Below are 13,266 nucleotides of genomic sequence, written 5' to 3'. Positions count from 1 at the left end.
CTCTCTCTCTCTCTCTCTCTCTCCTCCTCCTCCTCCTCCTCCCTGCTTTGCTTACATTCCTGTTTCCTGTTTCTTTCTTTCTTTCTTTCTCTTTCTCTCTCTCTCTCTCTCTCTCTCTCTCTCTCTCTCTCTCTCTCTCCTCCTCCTCCTCCTCCTCCTCCTCCTTCTCCTCCTCCCTGCTTTGCTTACATTCCTGTTTCCTGTTTCTTTCTTTCTTTCTTTCTTTCTTTCTTTCTCTCCCTCTCTCTCTCTCTCTCTCTCTCTCTCTCTCTCTCTCTCTCTCTCTCTAATAGGATGGCCGTCTTACCTACAAAGTTACCCTTCTGGACGTGCTACCCATTAGCCCTAAGGAGGCTGGGGAGACGTGAGGAGGATGGACTAAGACAGACAAATGAGACTGAGGGAAGACTGAGGAAAATGGAGAGAAAAGTTGAAGGAACAGGGAAGAAATAGAGGAGGAACAAGGAAGGAAGTGTGGAAGGACATGGCAGAGTGGAAGGAACTCAAAGGAACAGATAAGAAAGAAAGGAAGAACAAGGAAGGAATTGCGGAAGGACGTGGGAGAATGGAAGGAACTCAAATGAGGAACTCCATCCCTCATCATCCATTACCATCGTCACTCCTCCTTCCTATAACTTTTTTTTTTAACTTTTTCATAGCCCCATCCATAAATTATAGAGATATTAAATAAAACTTAAGGATATCAATATACCCTTATCTTATTATAACACTGATATTAAACCATACACTCGGATTTCTATCTATTCTTAACTCCTTCAGTCTATTGACATACCTTTACCTATATCTGGATCTGCATCTGTGCGTCTGTCTGCCTTTCTGTCTATCTACCTATCTACTTATCTATCTACCTATCTACTTATCTATCTACATTACTCTTGCTGGTAAGAGTGGCATAATTATGTTTATTTCTGTCTCTATATCTGTCTGTCTGTCTACCTGTCTATCCATCTATCTGTCTATCTATATATCTGTCTGCCTGTCTATCTATCTATCTATCGATGTCCATTACTTTTGCTGCTAGGAGATCATTTTTGTTGAACTAGAAGAGAATTTTAGAAAGGAAAAGGTTAGATTAAGCCTTCACTAACTCCATAATCCTGCTAAGCGCTCCTAAGGTAATTAATTCATCAATCGTTAGCAAGTACTTTAAAAAAACACATCCTGGAAGTAAAGGGGAAAAAACCAGCTCCACTACCACCATAAAAATTACCTATAAATTTAATCCACCATTCTACACCATATATTGATAACAGTTGCCATAATCCCTTCCTTTTCCTCCTGCCATGCTCTCTTCCACGTTCGTCCTATGCTGTGAGTGTTTTACAAGCATTTTCGTATGCTTTCTCGACTCTCTGCCTTGCTAGTAAATCATGAATGAAGGAGTGAAGGGAGAGTGTGGGAGAATGGACTGAGAGAGAGGAAGAGAGAGAGAGAGAGAGAGAGAGAGAGAGAGAGAGAGAGAGAGAGAGAGAGAGAGAGAGAGTAGGAGGAAATATAATCCTGCAGTGCGAGAAGCCTTTCCCAATTTGGTAAAAAAAATAATTTGGAAATAGGAAGAGTAAGCGAAAAGTCATCATCCTGAAAGGGTTAAGGGAGAAAGTAAAAGATAATGAAAAAAAAAGAAAGAATCAGAAACGTAGAAGTGAAGGAAGAAGAAGGAAAATGAAAGACGAAAGAATTAAGACCGTAGAGGAAGAAAGGAAGAAGAGGGATAATAAAGATGGAAGAAGAGAAGGAGGAAGAAGGAAAATAGACGAAAGAAAGACAGAATTAAGAACGTGAAGGAACGACTGGCCCAAAAGAAAAAGAAAAATAACGATAGAGGTGAAATTGTAGGAAATGAAAGAGAGATTGGGAGAGAGAGAAGAATACATAATGAGGGAGAGAAAATTGACTTTGGTTAGAGTGGGGATAGAAAAACAGGACGGTAGCGGGAAAGAAATATTGATGGACAGATAGATAGACACATAGACTGACAGGTAGGTAGATGGATAGACAGACAGACAGACAAATAGACAAACTGCCAGCTAGGTAGATTGAAAGTAAGTCAGAGAGAGAGAGAGAGAGAGAGAATCCGAAACCAAGCCTACACTCTCTCCTTTCATCTCTCTAACCTCAAAAATCCCCATAGTTTTTCTTTTTTTATCCATGCCACCCTATCTTTTTTTTCTTTTTTCTTTTTTTTTCTTTTTTTGGCTTAGGAGTGGCTTTTCATGTTGGGGGAAGTTGATCTATTTTTCATTAGACCTTTCACGTAATTCTATACTTCATTCACTCTAACCTGGTACAGATTTTCGTCTTGTTGCTGCCTATTAACTATCTGTCTATATATATATATTAATTTCTTTGTTCCGCGGTCAGCAGTACATAGAGTTCAGGTACAGTTTGATATAAACATTTACTTACATTTCCGCTGCGTGTCCGTCACTCTCCTCCCCCGCGCATCATGCCAAAGAGAGTCATCTAAGGGCTTGCTGTACTACCCTTTTCTTTTTTGGCTTTATATTTATCTTTTTATCTTTTTATCTTAACTTTCTTTCATTTCTTGTGGCGTCTGCAGCCCATATAGTTGAAATAGATACAAAAATTGGGCTACTATTACACTGCTTATAGCTTACTTCCATCCGTCACTTTCCTCCCTGACGAGCCATATTGAAAGTAAACCAGAGAAAGTAAGAATTAGAGGAGATGAAATATGACTCAAACTTTCTTCCCTTCCTGTGCATTTAACCAACAGCAAAGTCATTATATCCATCCACCTGTCCATTCTTAGCCAAATTCATTCTCGAACTTCGTCTCTGAGCTACCATTCATTTCTTCCCCTACATATCTTGGCTGCCATTTTGTTACCTTGGTGGTGTCTAAATTATCTTTTACACTCTAGAGGATTTTTAGCTTAGGCACATTTACCCATCAGCAAAATATCTCTATCCATCCATCCATCCATCCATCTATCTTAGTGTCTACCAACCTCTTCCTCTTTATCCATCTCTGGGTTGATATTCGGTTGCATGGGCTGTCAGTCTCTTAGTTTCCAGCACTTTTTTTTTTTCCATAGGTACATCTGTTTATCCATCCATCCATCCGGTATCAATCCACCTCCTCGTCCTCACACTCCATCTCTGGACCGCCATTCTTTTCCCTTCGCTGTTCACTGGCTGTCTCTTTCTCCCAAGACAAACTCTACTAATGATCATTTCTGAATTTTCATGTTTATTTTGGTGATTTTTCACTTTTTCTCTTATTCTACTTTTCTTTTTTATTTGTTTATTTTTTTTATTTATTTTTGGCTGCTTCAGGTGAGAGGGAAGGCAAAGGAAGGAGAGAGAGAGGGCAGGAGAAGCAATGGGGAGAGGGATAGGAGGGTGAGGGGAGAGAGGAAGGCGAAGAGACTAGGGAAGGAAGGGGAAGGGATGTGGGGTGAATATGACTGATAGGAAGGGGAAGGGACCAGGATAAGGATGTGAAGGGGAAGTGATGGGGGTGGAGGAGGTGGGGAGGGTGGAGGGGAAGATAGGGAAAGCCAGTGTGGATAGAGAGAGGGGAGTGAGGGTAAAAGGGGAAGGAAAGGGGTGGTGGGGAGAGAGATGTGGATTGGCATGTGGGGGGAAAGGGAGAATGAGAAGATGAATGAAAGAAGGAAGGCGAAGGAAGAGTGAAGGGAAGGTGAACGGAGAAAGGAGGGCAAGAGTGAAGGGGAGGTGAATGAAGGAAGGAAGGCGAAGGAAGAGTGAAGAGAAGGTGAATGAAGTCAGGTGTGGGGGAGAGAGACTGAAGAGACGGAAGAAGAGGGAGAGATAAGGAGGAAAACAAGGAAAAAGGCATCTCTTAACGTAACAAGAACCCATCAGTCAGTATAATGAGACGCCAAGAACGACTGGATATAATTGGCTGTTTGAGAAGAGGTTGGGAGGAAAAATGAGGTCACCCTTTAACTACCAGGAAGTAGTTTGTATTGTATTTTCCCTGCCATCAGATTTGTTTTAAATTTAGCGTCCCAGTGACTCAAAAAAAAAAAAAAAAAAAAAGATATCTGCCTACAGTTGAATAAAATCGTATCGTTGTAGAGCAAAAGACAGACTGGAAAAAAAATCACGTTGTTGAGGAGGCTGGTGTGTGAGAGAGAGAGAGAGAGAGAGAGAGAGAGATAACGTTGCTTTTCTAATTGGCTATGGAAGGGGGGATGACAGGAGGGGGTGAGGGAGAAGGACTGAGAAGAGAGAGAGGGGGGAAAGAAAGGAAGAAAAGGGGTCAGTGTTTTTCTCATCTGTTATGTAATAATTTCCTTAAGTAAAGAGTAGGTCTTCTTTTAAGGCCTGATCACCTAGGAGGAGTGTGAACCTTGTGTATCTATTGCTCTCTCTCTCTTTATCTCTCTCTCTCTGTTCTGCTTTGCTATCTTGTTAAAGTTTCCATGAAAAGAGAAACCTTTCCATCAGTATTAAACTAGAAACACCTAATGATATGCTTTCCTTTTAATATTAGACTAAGAATTACCTATGAGTATGTCTGTATGGTCTATGTAACTCCAGCTCTAGCTCTCTCCTATCAAACATACGCACTTAACAACACGACAGCCTTGAAATATGCCATGAGAGGTGAGAGAGTGAGGTGTTGCAGGGAATGAAAAGTACCTCTGAGTCTGTATGGTCTACGTAACTCAGATCTGGTTCTCTCCCATCAGACATACGCACCTACCAACACTACGGTCGTGAGGTGTGCCGGGAGAGGTGGGAGAGTGAGGTACTGAGGCGGTACTACACCATGGCTCTCATGATCCTACAGTACTTCCTGCCTCTGCTTGTACTCATCTTCACCTACAGCAGGTAAGATTAAGAGTAGTAAGGATTAATTAGGTTATCCTTCACGTTTGTTGTTTCCCCTTTAAAGAGATGTATTTTCTTGTTTTTGATCTCTATGCAACGTTGGAGACCATTCTGCATTTGGCCAGTTTCTTTCATCCAAGCGTTTTTCAGTTTGGTGCTAATCCTTCATTTCTCAGCAATTCGCTTCCGACCTAGTGCAATTATTCTTTGGCAAAATACAACCAGATATCTCAAAAACCCTCCGTATTTTATTGGAGATGAGAATTTTTATAAGGTCTTATGGGATCAAAGTTCAAACCGTACAAAGACATTCATAGTGATGCGTGGCAACACGAATCCCTAGAGTTTACCAACTTTCATGGGGAGGGAGGAGGATCATCACAGTCCAAATTTCATGTTTTTAGATAAGAAAAAAAAAAAAAAAAAAAACTATGGTTGGGCATATCAACGTTGCCCGGGACCCTTGGAGACCGACCCTCACAGGGGGACGGCCCCCGGGAATGCCATTCTGACTAAAACTTGGTCAGCGTGGAGGACTATCACTATGCCAACTTTCGTTGTCCTAATATCAACTCCCCTCTCCCCCCCAAAGAAAAAGAGACCTCCGTCTTTCAAAAAGGTGCAGTAAATCAGTTGGTGTGTAAGTGGGTGAGTGAGTGAGTTAGTGAGTAAATGAGGCACAGAGACACAGTAAGGGACAAGCCTTATAACTGGCCGTCCTTGTGAGTGTGGCAATAAGAAGTCCAGAAGAACAGGCACAGAGGAGAAAGTAAAGCACGAGTATCAAACTAATATGTGAGAAGGATAAGTGGAAAAGACAATATAGGCACTACGAATCCATAAGGAAATGAAAAATTGGGGAAAAAAAAAATTCAGGGAAAAAATACGGAACAAGCACGAAGAAGAAAATGGGAGTAAGAGAAATTAATTATTCTCACAGCCTTAAGGCCAAGAGAGAGAGAGAGAGAGAGAGAGAGAGAGAGAGAGAGAGAGAGAGGGGGGGGGGTAATAGCCACGTCTAATTATCATCAGACAAGATAATGAACCAAGATTTTCGCGTTTTTCTTTTCTATATTTTCATTTTCCACTTCTCTCTCTCTCTCTCTCTCTCTCTCTCTCTCTCTCTCTCTCTCTCTCTCTTCTTTTTCCCTCCCTCCCTCCCGTCTCTAGTGATGACAACATAGTGCAAAAATATTATAATAAGCCTTCATAATATTCTCTCTCTCTCTCTCTCTCACACACACACACCCACACACACACACACACACACACACACACACACACACACACACACACACACACACACACACACACACACACACACACACACACACACACACACACACACACACACACACACACACACACACACACACACACACACCTCCACGCCAGCGCAAGGGGGTTGTAATAAATTTAACGCTGTCGGACTGAAGAGGTTAAACAAACTACCATTAGGCGATTTATTCAGCCTTAAGTGGACCTCTATTAGTAAAGGGATTAACGAATATCTAATCTCTATGGTTAAATAATATGACCAAGGCCTATATTCTCCCTAAAATCTTTTCCTGAGCGGTTTATTTCGCTTAATACGCCTTACTGTCCTGTTCTGTGTTATATAAATCCTTACAGTATCGCCAAAATCTGCATGAATAACGTACAAAAGGATATTAACCAATCTTATAGAAAAATAAATCGGTAAGGAAGAGGTGCTAGGGAGCTTCCTTACCCAACGGACCCTAGGCAGGAATAAGATGAAGATGACGTTCTATACCTTTTTCATTCTAACTTGGCCTAAAATTTCCATCTCTTCACATTAAATACGGGTTTGTGGCAATTGATGAACGCTAATTTATCATGCTAGTCACGAAGAAGTGCAATGGAAAGGATGTAGTGCCGTGGCATTTCTTTATCTGCTACTGAGCCCCGTGAAATAAGCTACAAAAGGACGAAAATCTGGGCCAAGTTAATATGAAACGAGTACAGCGTTGAATGGCTTTACTATTTCACCACGATGATTTAGTTCCTTTATTAACCCTACTGACAGACGATTTTATTAAGCCTGGGAGAGATTTTTCTGATTAGGAGGGTTAGATGTAGCGGTCAGTAAAACAGCCGTGCAAAATCGCGTATCAGCGGTAAGATATAAAAAGAAATGACATCCCTTGGCTTTTATTTTTACATTTCCACTTCATTTCCACGTTGAAAAAGTCGCCCCCACTCCAGGTCCCATTAAGACGTCGGGGAAATGAGACTTTTCTTATTTCCTCATTTTCTTTACATCGCGTAGTTGCTGCCGGACTGAAAAAGAAATGATATCCTCGGGCATTAATATTTTCATTTCCACATTTAAAAGGCTCGCCCCAACTCCAATTTCCATCAGCAAGAGAGGAAATTAGACTTTTTTGTTCCATTTTTCTTTCAGTCTTTCCTCTTTCGGCAGGCGCGTATATCGAGAAGCAGTTCAAAATTAATTCTTCATTTATGCACACACAGTTAAAATTATTAGTTACAATTATTACATTCCAGTATATAAGCAAACTGTATTCTTTTTACTCCAACTTGGCCTAAAATTACCATCTCTCCGTCATGATTACCGAGTTGTATCAAGAGATGAACATAAGAGTATGATGCTGGTCATGATAACGTACTATGGAAAGGATGTAGAGCTAAAGTATTGTCTTATTCTCCCAATTACCTAAATGAAATAAGCCGCAAAAGGACAAAAAATATGGGCCAGGTTAGGGTAAAAGGACTATAATAGGCAAACCGGGATGATAAATTGATTTTGACACTAATATAGCTTTACTCAAGTTACTCTTATCTGTTTCGTATCCAGTCCTTCATAGCACCATCCACTTCTCTTCCCTGAGCCACTCTACTAACCCGATCTAGTACACATTAATATTTCTTCTATATTACCACAAGCAAGTACCTAGACTCATACACCAACTCAAGCTTCTCTCCTAAACCATAACATCACACTGCGGTTCACCTTCACTATCAAGAATCGTCACATTACTCTTATCTATATTCGCATCATGTTATCATTCAAAATAGTTCTCCCTCTCTCTCTCTCTCTCTCTCTCTCTCTCACTCTCTCTCCTCTTAAAGAATACGGCACCACAGACCAATTCGGCTCATTGCTATCCACCCCCTATCCATCTGTCCAATCAAGCAAGCAATCACCCAACCTCCCTGCACACCAAACAACCAGACCAAACCCAAATCAACCAGAGTTCTCGCCACGCCATTCCTGACCAGAGCATGGAATGAATTAGCCCCGAACTCTCTCCCTTTGTCATGTAAAACCCAGTCAGTGGAGGTGGGGTATTGGCAGATTGTGTGTGTGTGTGTGTGTGTGTGTGTGTGTGTGCGTGCAGAAAGCATGAAAAAAGTACTTTCTGATTTCTAGTTTTTCCACACGGTTATATTTAGCTTTGGAGTGACTGTTCGAACTGAATTTGGGGACATATTATGTGCTGGAGACTGGACTACCATGACACACACCCTGCCACCGCACACACTACCACCACACACTCTATCAACCACACACTCTGCCAACCACATATCCTACCACCACACTCTGCCAACCACACATCCTACCATCACACACCATACCACCACACACCCTACCACCACACCCCCTACCACCACACACCCTACCACCACACACCCTACCACCACACACCCTGTCCCTCACACGCCGTAGCCTTCACACGCCCTGCCTGTTATAAAGATTTAGTTTAACCCTGAAATAAAACCCTGCATTGAAGTCAGTTTTTGAAGGATATATAATGGATGAGAGTTATAAATAATCTAACTTTTTGTAAGCCAATTTCATCACCTCAAACCACACGAAGAGGGGAAGCATTATATATTTTTCGAAATGGTTGACTGAAGGGTAGTTACCTTTAGACTCTTTGCTCTCATATGAGAGGAAGGGATCGTTATGTAAGTAGCTCAGACAGGATATGTGGAAGGACAGGAAGGCTGGGGAAAGAGGGGAAGTAAGGGAAGTGGAAGGGTGGCAGAGGTGGGTTGGAGGGAGTGGAGGATTGGTGAAGGCGAGAGGTGCGTTGGAGGGGGAGTGAGTGGAGGATTGGTGAAGGGGAGGGGGAGTGAGTGGAGGATTGGTGAAGGGGAGGGGGAGGGGGATGGTGTGGAAGGCTAGGGGAAGAAGGAGTAAGAGGGGGAGTAGAGGACTAGGGAAGGGGGAAGGGGAAGAGACTGAAGGCTGGGGAAAGGGGGAGATGAGGGATGGGTGGGAGGGGGACGAGCAGGGAGTTTAAGGTTGAGATTGGGATGGAGGGGCCAGTGGAGTTGAGAAAGGGAAGGGGGAGGGGATAGAGGAGGACTGATGGAAGGTGAGGGGAGGGGAGGGGATAGAGGGGAAGCTGGTGCGGGGGAAGGGGGGAGGGGATTATGGAGGATTGGACGAGGTGAAGGGGATGATGTTTTCCACAGGGTACGTTCCCATGGTGCAGTCATGGAAAACTTCAGTCCGACGATGCAGTTCTTTTTATTACATTCTTGTTCGACTCTGATCACCGACCTGACGACCCTTTCCCTGAGACATAGCTTTGGCATCTGATATCTCACTTATTTACACTCAAGGCAAAAGGAATTTTGTTACTCTTACCGCCACAAAAACCAAACTCCTCCATCTTTCAACTCTGCGGTGCTTGACATGGACGCCTGGTGGTGCAGTTGACAGAGCACTCGACTCCCAATTCAAGTGACCAGAGTTCAAGCCCGCTCAGACAGCGCTAATTGCATGGGTGAGGTGAGCTCTCACCTGTCAAGTGTAGCTCAAGGCACGCTGTGGAGGAAGACCTCCAAGGGTTCGAAACCCAGCAGAGTAAAGACTAGGAGGTCTGTCCCCTTGTGCCTACGCCTCACTCCGGACTCGGTGAGGCTTGGTAGTGTGTCGGCGATCCTCAGGAGCAGCCAGAGTCAGCCTGTTGACCCCCTTAGGTTAGGATACCAGATTAGGGACCTGTGTATTTTCAGCCACTGACTGGAATGAATAAATATATCGAAAATTATTATTATTATTACATAACCAGGAGAGTCCACTGCCTTCTAAACAGGGTGGAATCAAAGGCACTTCATCATGTCACTTATCTTTCACTGCCTATCTTTAACCTCTATCTCCTCGCCTCAAGTTGCATCACTTTCTCCTTTTGCTACTGTAATAGTGTCTCTTCTTCTTTATTCTTTGCTTGTAATCCCCCTTCATTACGGCGGGCGCGCACGCACACACACACACAGACACAGACAGACAGACAGACAGACACACACACACACACACACACACACACACACACACACACACACACCGGTGCTCTCAGTCTGTCATGTATACAACTGGCCACCTCTGCACCTGTCGTCTTGGGCCCATCCTTCCCGCCTGCCTATTATTGTCTCGTAAACGTAGTGTGTCCAGGCCTCTTGAGTTTAATGGCTCTCGAATTTTGCTTTATTTTTTTTTTTCTTCGGCGAGACCAAGGTTTGCAGTCTCTGTGCCTTGGACTCTGTCTCTTCTGAATATATATTTTTTTAATGTATTTCGCACACTTTCATATGCCACCACCTAGGGATCAATACCCACCGAGAGAGAGAGAGAGAGAGAGAGAGAGAGAGATAGAGAGAGAGAGAAAGAGAGGAATGATTAGGATTAGGATTAGGATCATGAGGAGGAGGAGGAAATTATCCTACTGAGGCCACTAAGCATTTTGAAACATGGAAGAAACCTTGTGACATAAACAAATATTATTACTAGTATTTTGTAAGTAATCAAAAACTACAGAAAAGGGAATAATGCATAAAGGAAAAATACATAAATACAAGAAGGAGAATTACACGAAGGATATTATATAACTTGTGTATCATCGTAAAGACTTTATACGAAATAGATCTATCGGTGTACTGGGAATTTGCTCCTCTCTCTCTCTCTCTCTCTCTCTCTCTCTCTCTCTCTCAGGTATTATCAATGGTTTCATCACTACGTTTCTTATGATCTTTAATAATGTTTTAATTTTAATGTTATCATTCACCCCTTCTCTCTCTCTCTCTCTCTCTCTCTCTCTCTCTCTAATCCCCTCCCTCCCTCCAACCACGTGTGTCTTCTCAAGAGTTTTACCAAGAAACAAGGCTCTTCATCTATTTTCCCTCCCACTCGCGTTCACACTCTACCAACACCCTCCCATTCAACGCAGAAATCAAAGTCAACGCTGAATCACTGTCAACAACGTATTAAAACCCTGAAAGAGGTCCACTCAAAGCCAGGTGAGGAAGTTTTACGCTTATTTGCCCTCTATAATGATGGTTCTGGTGTGTTTTGAGGAAGGGAGGGAGTTTGTAATGAGCTGACAGGGAGAAAATTGGGTGGGGGGATGAAAGGAGGCGTTCACCTTTCTGTTTTCTTATTTTCTCTTCTCCTCTCTCTCTCTCTCTCTCTCTCTCTCTCTCTCTCTCTCTCTCCACAATATTCACACTAACTTTAGGCCACCAAGTCTTCAATGTAAGAGCTGATATTGAGTTAAAAGGAAAGCAGAGTTGAGAACGATGTCGGAATGGGAGGGAGAGGTTCAGAATGATGTTGGAGAGGTTCAGAATAAGGCGGAGGGGTTCAGAATAGGGTGTAGGGGTTCACATTGAGGTGGAGGGGTTCAGAATGATGTGCAGGGGTTCAGAAAGGGGTGGAGGGGCTCAGAATGAGGTGGAGGGGTTCAGAATGAAGTGGAGGGGTTCAGAATGGAGTGGAGGGGTTAGGAATGGGGTTCAGAATGGGGTGGAGGAGGGTTCAGAATCCATGCAGGGGTTCAGAATGGGTAGAGAGGTTCAGACTGACTTGAGAGGGTTCAGCTTAGGATAATTTTCTCACTGGAGAGAGTAGATACTGCCTTCCTTAACCTCTTTGCTTATAGGGTTTCTTCTGAGTCGACTTAAGGTGTCTTGTACCTGGAAAAGTAAATGAAATAAGACAGGTGTTGAAGAAGTTAGTGTAGTTATTATGAGGTGTATTTATTATGTTGTTATTTAAAGGTATTGTTATTGTTATTGTTATTATTATTATTATTATCATCATTACTACTACTACCACTACTACTGCTACTACTACTACTACTACTACTACTACCCCCACCCTACTTCCACCCTCACCACCTTCACACCACCACCACCACAACAACAACCATCACCCGAAAAACCACCTCCACCACTACCGCAACCACCACCTCCACCACACCTAGTATCATCACCACAACTACCACAACTACCACAATAACCACCAATGCCAAATATGTCTCTTTCTCGCCCTCAGAATAGCGTGTAAGGTGTGGGGGTGTGGGGCTGTGACCTCACCAAGACACAACCACCTTCAAAACCACCACCAGGTAAAGTCTCTCTCTCTCTCTCTCTCTCTCTCTCTTTTATTATTAAGTTTTATAGACTTCTTCTGAACTTTGACTTCTCTCCCCCACGATTCACTTTTTCACGCCATCCATTTTTTCTCTCAATTCTTTTTCTCAACACTAACTATTTCTCGCCTTTTTTCCCTTGTCTCCTTTTTCCCTTCGTTAAGTAAGTCTCTCCAAGTCTTGGCTTTCTGTCTGTCTGTCTGTCCTTCTGTCCATCTTTCTGTCTCTGTGTGTGTGTCTGTGTGTCTGTCATTCTGTCTCTATGTACGTATGTATGTTTATTTATTTTTTGTTTTACTCAGCGTGCTTTTGGGGGCAGAGTATAAGCGAATCAATGTCTTTTCTGAGCATTTAATTCCTTCACTCACAGCTGGAAAATCTGCACTACATTTTCTCCCTTTCTTCACCTTCCTCAGTTACTGGATTGTCTTGCTTCCTCTCCTTCGTTTTTTGCCACTTAGTCGTTGCATTCTCTTACTTCCTCTCCCTCACATTTTCTCAGTTGTTGCACTGTCTTACTTCCTCTCTCAAGTTTTCTCTCTTAGTCGTTGCAATCTCTTTCTTCCTCTCTCTCACATTTTGTCTCTTAATTGGTACAGTCTCTTACTCTGAAAATGCTGGGCTATTTTTGTCATTTTTATCTCTAATTCTGCTCTGAAGAGTTGAAGTGTTCTTCATTTTTTGACAATATGCTTCCTATCTTAGGCAGATGTTATAAAACTCTTAGGCAACTGTTATAAAACTCTTAGGCAGCCCTTACAAAACTCTTAGGCAGCCCTTGCAAAACTCTTAGGCAGTCTTTACAAAACTCTTAGGCAGCTGTTATAAAACTCATAGGCAACTGTTATAAAACTCTTAGGCAGCTCTTATACAACTCTTAGGCAACTCTTATAAAACTCTTTCTACGATTCTATATTGCGTTTACTCTGGCGTGGCGAGTATCCCAAACCTTTTTTTGCGTATTTAATGGCCTAGTGTAGTCAGATTGAAGGTTT

At 42.7% G+C, this 13,266-nt stretch overlaps 1 protein-coding gene across 1 annotated transcript in view; it reads left to right on the top strand.

Annotated features, from left to right (window-relative positions):
• Positions 1 to 13,266, top strand: part of LOC145409657 (substance-K receptor-like) — an 80,567-nt gene that overhangs the window by 15,405 nt on the left and 51,896 nt on the right. The window contains exons 3-4 of the mRNA XM_080280008.1: positions 4,706 to 4,847; positions 12,175 to 12,247. Of these exons, the coding sequence (XP_080136134.1) occupies positions 4,706 to 4,847; positions 12,175 to 12,247 (215 nt within the window). The remainder of the gene's footprint in view (positions 1 to 4,705; positions 4,848 to 12,174; positions 12,248 to 13,266) is intronic.

Source organism: Coenobita brevimanus, chromosome 82 (genome assembly GCF_032717465.1).
Source record: "Coenobita brevimanus isolate Jiangsu-jjx chromosome 82, ASM3271746v2, whole genome shotgun sequence".
In the NCBI taxonomy this organism is placed as follows: domain Eukaryota; kingdom Metazoa; phylum Arthropoda; class Malacostraca; order Decapoda; family Coenobitidae; genus Coenobita; species Coenobita brevimanus.
The sequence above is the reverse complement of the archived record's forward strand: the minus strand, read 5'-3'. Positions and strand labels throughout refer to the sequence as shown.